Source organism: Diplotaxodon limnothrissa, linkage group LG19, assembly GCF_057381915.1.
Source record: "Diplotaxodon limnothrissa isolate DT_005_m linkage group LG19, D_limnothrissa_male_GT1.1, whole genome shotgun sequence".
NCBI lineage: Eukaryota > Metazoa > Chordata > Actinopteri > Cichliformes > Cichlidae > Diplotaxodon > Diplotaxodon limnothrissa.
This window is the reverse complement of record NC_140614.1, coordinates 20,290,720-20,301,737: the sequence shown is the minus strand read 5'-3', so window position 1 is coordinate 20,301,737 and position 11,018 is coordinate 20,290,720. Positions and strand designations below refer to the sequence as shown.

The 11,018-nt window shown below is 41.1% G+C and overlaps 1 protein-coding gene across 1 annotated transcript in view; it reads left to right on the top strand.

Annotated features, from left to right (window-relative positions):
• Positions 1-326: 326 nt before the first annotated feature.
• The window catches only part of galnt16 (UDP-N-acetyl-alpha-D-galactosamine:polypeptide N-acetylgalactosaminyltransferase 16), a 34,580-nt gene continuing 23,888 nt past the window's right edge, over positions 327-11,018 (top strand). The window contains exons 1-4 of the mRNA XM_085379159.1: positions 327-718; positions 7,290-7,471; positions 8,021-8,119; positions 8,268-8,335. Coding sequence (XP_085235285.1) covers positions 518-718; positions 7,290-7,471; positions 8,021-8,119; positions 8,268-8,335 — 550 coding nt within the window. The 5' untranslated portion in view covers positions 327-517. The remainder of the gene's footprint in view (positions 719-7,289; positions 7,472-8,020; positions 8,120-8,267; positions 8,336-11,018) is intronic.

Sequence of the window (11,018 nt, the reverse complement as noted above, 5' to 3'; positions counted from 1 at the left end):
TACAAACAAGGGGAGCTGCTTTTGGTTTAAAGGGAAAGAGGTGATGTTCATGTAGGTAAAACCAACCAGCATTGCTTCAGTGACGCGCAAAGGGAGTAAAAACTAAAAGATCACCGCGAATTAAAGCTTGAAAGAGCCAGAAGTGAAGATCTCTCATCTGAGTCTTTCCTTTGTTTCCCCCAATGATCTGCACCCAAGCTTGCGTGTCAGCTGCTCGTCGTAGATTGGACGCGCTCTCCTCATCACAGCCAGCGGATGGATAACGCGTGAGCGTGCGTGAGCGCGCGAGTGTTTGAGAGTGGGGAGATGATATGACTCGGCGCTAGGACCGTGGCTCTGTCAGTGCGCAAATCCCAGCAGAGAGGCATCGCTCTGGTAGAAGCGGCTGTACGCGCAGAGACAGAGAGGCTGTCTGTCTGCGCTGCGGTTCGACCCATCACCGGCGTGGGAGGCTGTACCTTCCACGGCGCACGGACCTGAACCAGCCAGGCTGCGGAGCCCTCCGTATGGGCTCACCATGCGAAGGATACGGGCCAACGCCATCGCGATTCTGACCGTTGCATGGATCTTAGGGACGTTTTATTACCTGTGGCAGGACAACAAGCCCCAGTCGTCGCCGTCGTCATCGGCTTCGCAGACTCGCGGCAGGGGCCACGGGCAGAAGGTGATCCCCGGTCGACTGGAGATTCACCGGGATGACAGGACCATCCCGCTGATAGTGAGTGAGCACGGCTGTGAGGGATAAAGAGGAAAGGGGGGATGAGAGCGGCGCTGTTGCTGAAGGCGCCGAGCTGCAGGAGAGTGTGTGCTGCATGTTGATGTGCATGTGTGTGCGCGAACCCACGGATGATGAGGATGGAGGTGGAGGTGGTGCTGCACAGCTGTAAGTGTCACAGTTTGACTGGACGTGTAGGCTGCAGGCTTGAGCGCCGACTTCAACCTCGTCAGGTGCACGCGACCTGCAGAGCAATCTACAGCCTGCCGTGCAGCCCTATTTTGTTGCGTTTCCCCGCCTTTCTGAGCTGCACACCCGACGCCAGGGAACCTCAAGTACCCGTAAGAGGCTTTCCGTAAGTCTCGTGTGTCGTGCGCAAACGCCTAGTAAACCACATTATGCTGCGACCTTTCCCTGATTGCAAATGTGAGGTGAAAAACACGGACTCCCAGGTCGGGCATTCTGTCATTAAAGGGCCTGTTTCAGTCAGGTCATGTCTGTATTCGCCTGTTGTTGCCTGAGGGAAGGAGGAAAAATACCGAGACTGTAGGTGTGGTGGTCGTCAGGCTTGACTTTTAGTAGCCACCAGGTTGCAACACAGCCTACAGACGCGATCTGAACAGTATAGAGCTGGAACTGGCTACATGGCAGCTCAGATTAGAATATCCAGTCTAGTCGGGCTGCAGGCTTTCTATTGCATTTAGTGTGAAGAGATACAAGACCTGTAGCTTGTGCTTTTAGAGCAGTGCAGAAAAATAATCTGGTATCCTGGGAATAACTGACAGGTCATTGACTCAATATAAATGACTAAAAGCTCCTTTTAATCTTGTCAGAAGGTGGAAAGGTTTTTGCTTAAACAATAAGAGATTATGTGTAAAATTTAAAGTAAAAGTGAATCTTAATAGAATATTTTTAGGGCAAAGGCATAACCAAGCACTTTCCCTCAGATATCTATGCCACTACCACCCAGTAAGCAAATATAAAAATCACTTAAGTGTGTGTATCCAGTTCAGTTTTAAGGAGACAGGGACTGATGTGGAAATACTGCACACTCGAGCCTCTTTCACAATTCACTAGACCAATAAAATTGCCTCAGATGTGGCTGGGGTTGTGTGCCAACATGTCAAAGCGTTTCCCTCCAGCAGCAGCCAAATTGTTAAAGCGTTGTTCGCAGGATTTATTAATTCAGGGGCAAATACCAAGCAGTGGGGTTGTTGTGGCATCTATGCAGGCAGGCCCTCTGGAGCAGAAGAGAGGAAGCTGTGGTTTGCATTAGTGTGTGAGCACTGGCCAAGAGTATGGCGATGATCGGAGAATGCACACAAACAAATATGGAATTAGTTTAAAAAACCCTCAGTGTGACTGCAGTCAGAGGAGAGAGCGAGGTGTATCATGTCCCCGTCACAGTTTACAAGCTTGTGCCATAAACTGCAAACTGCTGCTGAACCATAAACAGACCTCACTTCTAATCAGATTGTTCTTTGGTCTGTATGCTTTAGTTTTGAAAGTGAAGCCTTTACTGTTTGTAATCTTTGATTTGCTCAGCGGGGTCGTTCACCTTTATCACCAAACTGAGATTTTCTAGTTGTAGTTTGTCCTGGTAATCTGACCTGAAGCTCACAGGCTGCCAGCTCGGCACAGCAGGGTCCCACGGTTCAACAAGAGCAGGCTGGTACAGAGGAAGGCTTTCTTTCTTTCTTTCTTTCTTACAGACTTTCCAATTGTTTATTTTTCCCTTCCTTTCTTTTCACTTAATCTCTCCTCTCATTCTTTATTCTTTCCTTATTTCCTTTGTATCTTTATTTTATCTTCTTCATTAGTTATCTATTTTTTTTTCCACCATCTATCTATTTCTTTTTCATGTATTCCCTCCTTAACAATTTCTTTCTTTCCATCCTTCTTTCTTGTCATTCTCTCCTCCTTCCGTCCTCTTAGGCCTCTCTTTTTTGTCACTTATGTTCATTAAATGCTTTTGAATCACTAATACATCATCTTTGAAAGCTGTCGGCACTGTCTCCACTTTTTTCCTCCACATTTCTCCCACTGAGCCTCCAGTTTCCCAGAATTGCTTTTGTTTTGCTACAGTAACCAAGTGCACGAGCATTTTTCATCGTCTAATTTGATTTTAGAGTTCACACTAACTGACAGCCTCGCCAACCTGCACAGCTCCCCTCATATCATGTCATCGCAGAGCCACATCAGCCAATTACTTTGTCATTTTTTCTTGCAACACGTGTCCCCCCTACTAATTTTTTTTTTTGGTTACTAACATTATTAATGCATGATTTGATAATAAGAAGTTGTCAGTACCTGGAACCGGCTCAGACTGCTGGTCTGGGTGCCCAGACTTTTTTTTTTTGTCAAACATTATTTCTGACATACACTTCATGAGAGAACTGTGCTGTTAACAATCTCGTCTGAGCTAGGATTAACTACATATTCCATTACAGTGATGCATACATAACTTGAAGACTTTGTGAGAGTACAAAGCTCAACTAATGCTTTGTAGTTTGGCAACTTCCACTACACAAACACAAAAGCTTTTAAAACCCGGATAAACATTGCAAAAATAAGCAGCATTCCAAGAAAATGGTTAGCTATATGGATGAAAGTGTTGGGCCACACCTCTTAGTCTTTGAACTCAGGTGTGTTCAGTCCCATTGCCACAGGCATATAAATTTAAGCACGTAGCCTTTACAAACATTTGTGAAAGACTGGCTCGTTCTAAAGAGCTGACTGAGTCTGAGTGTGGTGCTGTCATACAAAACCACTGTTATAATAAGTCGGACTGTGAAATTTCTTTCTCCTAGATATTCCAAGATCAACTGTAAGTGGTATTATTACTAAAGGAGGCAGACCATGTAAAGTTGCAGAGCAGGGTCTAGGCCTAATATGTAGGTGGCTCATTGCTGTTGTTCACAGAGTGTTTATGGACGTATCTGTCTTGCTCGACCTGAAACTACCTTCCCCTGGCATTGTGTCTTTTCATTTTAAATGAATCCCTGTTAGATGTCAGTCTCCAAACGTATACCAAATGTGCAAGTCTGCTTTTTTAAATGACCAAAAATACTCTTTAGAGAAAAGAACCAGTTTTGCTGATGATGAAAACTAGCTTGACAGTAATAATAATAATTTCATTTACGTAGCACTTTTAAAAATACACAAAGTGCTTCACACATGGGGTGAAATAAAATATATTCAAATTAGTACACACCTACATAGATGTTCTGTGGACTCATCTGTTACCACAGCCACAGCAGGGCTTGTTGAGACTTGTTGAGTCTTTTAACTCAGCCTGAAAGAGCGGACATGTGTTCATCTTCCAGACTAAGCTCATGTTTAATTCAGTGGACCGAGCCTCAAAGCGCCTTCTGTTATTTCTATCTTAATATCCTCTCTGTACCATTTTTTGTAGCTTTTAATATTTAGTCATGATGATATTTACAGATAACCAAGGGATTTTGGAAAGAAATCAGAACAACGCGAAGATAAAAAACAGTCAAAATATCACGTTATGGTAGAAGAACTTAACATAATAATGAATTTCACATGCAACATATACTTATTAAGCTATCCCACTTGTTTTGCAGATTTTCTAGTCCATGGCCTGACTCTGTTATCTCAGGCTTGGCTCCAGCCTGAAAAGATAAATTAATAGCAGTGATAAATATAGGCCCGTAGCCCCGATTGTGTCCCCTCCGAGATGATTTAGAGACTGCTAATGGACAGTTTGTTTACATTCACAAATGATAACAGTTTGGGCCTTAAGAGCCTGCTTTACATAGAGTACCTTAGCTCTAAAAAGCCAGAACTGTTCTTGTTTAAAATGATTGTAAATTTACCAGAATCTGCTGAATGAGCATAATTCAAAACAAATCAAGTGTGTGATCATGTATGAGTTGTATAGTTTTAATGTTTTATTTGGGAACAGAATGGTGTGTATGCGTAAGTTTGGTGATGGATTTTTTATTATGAATGAACGATGAATTTTTATGAATTATTATGTCTATTTTTTATTCTTAAGGACAACAGATGGAAATGAGCCCTTGGCTATAATCTGGTATGTTTGCATTCATGTAATTTTTTTTTTTACATTTATGTTCATTAACATGCACTATCCTAAATAAATAAATAAATAAATAAATAAATAAATAAATTATCACACCTCTATATTTTCATCTAAATGAATCTGGTATACTTAATCAACCTTGATTAAATTATATGAAAAACACATCTAATTTCAGTTTAAATGTCATTCAGTTGGGTATTTTATTGGATTTATGTTTGGTTTTTGTCATCCTGGAAAAATTGATTTCAATTTGCTCAACATCAATCAAATACGTAAAAATAAATAATAGCTAAATAAATTCTCATGTATTTCTCTGTGTAACAAGCATCAGGTTACAGGGCTAGAAAATGTTACAATAACAGCCAAAGAAATTTAAATTTAAATTTTTCTGTAATTGGCTGCAGTTAATCTGGTTTGCCAATCGATCGAGCCAAACAGATTAGATTTGTTGAAGCTGTTACTGTTTCAAAGCTAAAGCTGCCGGGCTTTGTTTGGTGTTTTCCTCAAATACTCCTGCCATCTGTAAATGGCTTCTGAAATTAGGATTAGGATTAATCCTGTTTTGCATACAGATGAGTAATTTTATTAGAAATCTATCTACATCTAATTAGCAAGTAGATGTAAAAAAAGATAGAAAATTATATGTCCTTATCAGTGAAATGTACTTGATGCATAGAGTGAGTTCAAACAGCTTGGTTATCACTTTAATGATCAATTGATTGAAGTGGATTTCATTAAATTTTGTACTCAGCTCATGATTACAGCTTTCAATTTGGTATATACAAGAGAATGAGACTTAGTATTTTACGTATTTTTGATTTTTGTTTTTCTTTTGTAGAAAAAACATCATAACTCAGCAATTCTCTGAAAGATAAAAAAATGACTATCATATAAAATATAATGAGTAAGCTTATAGACTAGAATTTAGACCTATTTTACATATTATGTAAGCTGTAATGTCTAAACTTTGCAAATTCAGGCAGCATTTTGCTGTTATTTCAATAACATAAACCCGTATTTTGTGCTGATCTATCAGAAATATGCTGCCACCACTGTATGCACTTGTCAAAATAAATTAGTGTAGTTTTTAAAGAAATTCCAAGAAGTCTAAAGAGCTCAAGTTCATGAGCTAATGTATGTACTAGCTGCTAGCTGGCCCAATTTAATCCCACATGCACAGATTCCTCCACCAGGCATTAAGTGACATTAGCATTGATTCTGAATAATGTCAGCATGACTATTTTCACCTGCTGGATGCAATTTGTTTAGTTTGTTTCATGTTGCTGATGTAATAAGGCTGCTGCTCCTCGAATTCCCACCATTAACCACCAAATAAAAACCAAAACAATGAGCTAAAAGGCGGTAAACTGAACAGTCAGATTTTGAGCTTTATCATCACCTGGTCCACTGTTGAAAAATATACATTACAGCCTTAAAACTAGAGGTCTCGCTGCTATAGTAAGTGTGCCCTTCAGCTGGCTTTCTCTCTAGCTGTGCAGCGCAGATATATTATAGCATGAATCCTTGAGGCTTGCGGGGTCATACTGCTCCTCTGGGGTGACTGAAAATGAGGTCAGTCTTACCTGAACCTCTTCAGGAGCTTTCTCTAAATCCCCCTGCTTACACCGACCTTTAATAAAGCGGCGCAGTACAAAACCGCTGCCTTTCTGTCTCTGTCCATTTTGCCGTTGCATCTCTAATGAGGGCTGCTCTCATCTCCCTTTATGTATTCATCAGCTATTTTAACCTCCCACTCACCCAGGCTGCCAGAGAGTGTTAAAGCTCCTTGCGGGAAAAAAACATTAATTACTGAGGATTTATAGACTATGTATTCCGATTTGATGAGTGCCCATCCCGTTTTGCCCTGTTAGCACTGACACGATGACCTGAATAAGAAAATAGCATTTACATTTTAATCACTTGGCTTGTACTTTTCTTCACATTGGATTAAAAGTTAAAGCAATTTATTTATTTTTTGCCTTATTTAGCAGGGATGCTGCACATTAATAATTATGGCAGGAAATATGCCAGAGATTGCCAAGAGGGTTTTTGGGGGGATGTCCCTGAACAGATATTACAAAGTCACATTTAAAAAAACAAGATTGTGAGATGTTTAGTTAGCAGAGTGTAAGGGCTTACAAATATCAGATGAGCTGTTTTTAATCTTCAGAGATGTCAGAGTTGTTTTTTCTCTTATCTTGAGGAGGATACTGGATCCCAAATTATTCCCAAATGCAGACAGGTGTCTTGTAGAGTTTGTTAAGACAGACAGTTCCCTTTGTGTGTCACTTTCACAGGAATTATAGGTGCTGATTGTTGATAAAAGGCACTGAGCGAGTGGAGTGTTGACAGTCAAAATCACCTGTGTATGCCTGAGTGACAGCAAGAGAGTTTTGTGTGTGTATATAATTTAAATCACACTCGTGCACACTTTTGAGTATCAGTCATTCACAACAATCCTTGTTTTTCTTAGCATTTGAATCCAGCTTTCATCATTTTGTGCAGGTGACCCAGCCCCCTCGGGCCGAGCAGCAGGGCCAGCTGCTGGGCAGCTTCGATGAGAAGGCTTACTTAGCAGCAAAGCAGCTGAAACCAGGCGACGACCCGTACAAGGACCATGCCTTCAACCTGCAGGAGAGCGACCGGCTGGGCAGCGAGCGAGCCATACGAGACACTCGACACTACAGGTGAGCGGGGTTAGTCCAGGTACTGTCTGCCTCCTCTGATCAGCACAAGTGTTGTTGTCTGTTCCTATTATAAGCTGCTGTTGATTTCTTTTTCATTACAAAATTACATCAAAGTCTCATATGTAATTATATCAAATGGCAGCACGTCTAATATGTGAACATACCCGTACGACTTACTAATTAAACAAACGCTGCAATCGTGCAGTGATTGTTAATCTTGTAATAATGACTCCTTAGTGAATGTATATTGTTGCCTTTATTTTCCTGTTTCGTTGTGGTGTATGATATTTGAATTTCATACCTTATAACCTAGGCTCAATGCGCCCAGCAACAGGTAGCAGATTAAAACGGAGGGTCAGATATCTGTGCGAATGTTGCTGGGCAACTGGATATTTCTATGTCACTACAGCAACAATGCAGAGACGACTCCGCGGGGCAGCTCGGCCAATCGCATGTGTCTGAAACTGTGTCCAGCATGTGTGTGCGTGAATACAAGACGTCCAGGTTTGTATGAGTTACCACATGTGACCTTCTCACCCCTGCGTGCAGGTGTGCAGCTCTGACTTATGACACAGACCTTCCCTCCACAAGTATCGTCATAACTTTTCACAACGAGGCCCGCTCTACTCTTCTTCGCACCATTAAAAGGTAATGACGCAAGTGGCCAAATTAGACAGGAGAAATGACACCAACTTGTGTGCTTGCTCTAATCTTCTTCTATCACAGCACAAATTTCCCTGCCATGGGATCAAGTCTTAGCTTATCTTATCTTATCTTATTTTCTTTTCCCGCTCAGTGTCCTGATGCGAAGTCCGCCATCATTGATTCAAGAAATAATCCTGATAGATGACTTCAGCTCTGACCGTGAGTTTTGTTCTTTTTGTATCTGAACTGCTGCTCAGAAAGGCTTCAGATGAATGCTGAATAGATGTTGCTCTGTGCCTTTTGTATGTACAAAATAGAAAACTGTTAAAAAAGTATGTTAATTCTGAGTTTACGGCTTGTTTCTGCTGTCTCCATGGCAACCCCCACCCACCTACCCCAAAAAAGAAAACTGTAAAAAAATTATTTGAAGCAAACAAAACAAAGAAACTGAAAATGGAAATAAATATTAATATAAAATGAAAGCTAAATTTGCTCAAAGATTCTGTACTGTGCTTGTTTCTGAGAACTTAGATTTTATATTTGGACTAATGGTGCACATTATTATTTCGATTTTTCTTAATTTATTCATTTACTTGTTTATGTGGAGTAACTTTGAAGCTACTTTCATGGAAACACTGACACTGAATTATAATTCTATAGTTCACCTTCCCTGTGAAAGCTGCTGTGAAAAGTTTCAAGACATGCAAACACAGTCAGACGTTGTAAAATCTGACTGCATAATACAGTGTTTTTGCTTTGGTAGCCTCAGGGGTTGCCGTGCAGAGTGTCCATAAAAAGTGAGGAAACTGGACAAGTGGAGGACAAAAGGCCTGCAAAGACCTGACGTAGCACACAAGAGATGCATCAGGCCCTTCAACTGATCATCTACTGTCTCAGTGGGAACCTGGTTTTCAAAATAAAGGAAAACAAGGAGAAAAAGCTGAGATGTACCAAATTGTATAGTACTTGAACTGTAAATCAGTGTTAGTAGGTCCGAATTAATTCAAATGATTTTGGTTCAAATCATCAATATGTACAGAGGACGTCAGGAGAGATTACAGAAGGAAGACAGTGTAAAGTAAATGGTAAACTTTAAATGGACTAGTTCTTATATTCCCTTTTTTTTTTTTACTGTTCCTTCTTATATTTCTAAAATCCTGACTTTGATGCCGGAAGGCAGTTAAGCATGTATCAGCGTGTGTGATGAAAATACCAACCAGTCGGGAATCCAAATTACTGGAAAATTGTAGGAGGGAATAATTTCAGAAGAAACGAGCGGCCTTTTAGGTTTGTATTGCTCATAGGAAATCAGAAACTTAATGACAGGTGGCTGCTTTTTATATGTCTGAGGCAAATATGAAAAAATGTGAACGTAAACAACAGCTGTAGCAGAAGTGAGCTGGAGAAACACACGAGTAACAGCCTGGAAAGAGAACTAGCAGAATCAGTTTAATCCATTCATTTTGAAAATTTTGAGTTGAGTTGGTTTAATATCACCGTAAAAAGTGGCTGATGTGGTTTATGTGGCTGTGGAATTATCGGATAACCACACTTTATTCCCCTTTGTCAGCATCGGGCTGAGAAGTTTCATGAGCTCATGTCGCCAGTGCCTTCTGTAATTACCACCACATGGATCCTCTGTCTGTGGGAACAGCACGGCGACCTATATCCACGGTGTACTAACACCCTCACACGTGCATTCGTACTCGGAGGTGTCAAAGCTGGCCAGACATCTAAACAGTAGTGTCTCAGTGGCAGGAGCAGCGGGAGCTCTGTAGCCCACTAATGCCTCATTTATCCCTCGTCTCCTGCTGCCAGTCTACCTGCACCTTGGCTGTACCAGCAGGGTTCACAGTGAACAAAGGGTTCTTAAGCTACACTCTTAATCTCTTCCCTGTTTTGGATTTTAATTCCCAGTATTAATTATCATGTGAACCAGTCTCAAACACACTTTGGTTCTAGTTTCTGACTTTTAGTTTCGACTCAGTCTGACTGTGAACCAGTGAGCCTCCAATTAGCTGACTTCTCCAGTTGCTGCACTCTAATGGGTGCCATTGTTACCAGTTTCAGACAATTAACACAACAGCTGCTACAGTTTTGAAACAGGAAGGTCCACAGCATGCTTTGTTCCTCAAATATTGTTAGTTTTATTTGTTTTACTTCTGTGAGATAGTAAAGGAGATTTTTTTCCTGTAGTTTCTGTACAGTTAGAATCTCTCACCACTTAGACCCAACATTTTTACTCTGGGGATTGTTGCAGTGTATGTATTACCTAATAGTCATTCTGAAGCTGAATCCTTTACAGTGTTTTACAGCAGGTTTCAGCTCATTGTTAGAGGTTAACTTTTGTGTTTTGATGAACTCGCACCGCTGTCATAGCAGCTGGTCACAGCTGGCAAGTCCCACGTGACAGATCAGTTATTGCAGGCTTAAATAAACATGGATTTCCACGCTCTCACGGCAGCCACTTCAATATTATACATGTCCCGCTGTATGAGCAGCAATTGTCTGATCATAAAGGTTCAGTTTACCAACATATATGATAAAATAAGCACGTTTTTGCTTTTCTTCATGGATTTATTTCCCACTCTGTTGTAATATCTTCACCGAGAAAAAATGTAGATGAATGAGTGAATATATTCAAATCAGGGCTGCTGTGTCAAGTGTGCAGGTGGAATTTAGAGAGACAGTCAGCCGATGCAGTGAGAGTGTGAGCTGATTTGTTAGTAGACGTGACGGTGTTGGAGGATGTCGGCCAGCAGCAGCAGGAGGGATTGTCCTGGCCGAGCGTAATCCTGTTAAGGCTCGCCCGCTTTAATCACAAGGACATGGTGCTCAATCAAGGACAGTGATCTTTACTGCAAGCCTGCATGTGACTCCAACAGTGTGGAGACAGGCATAC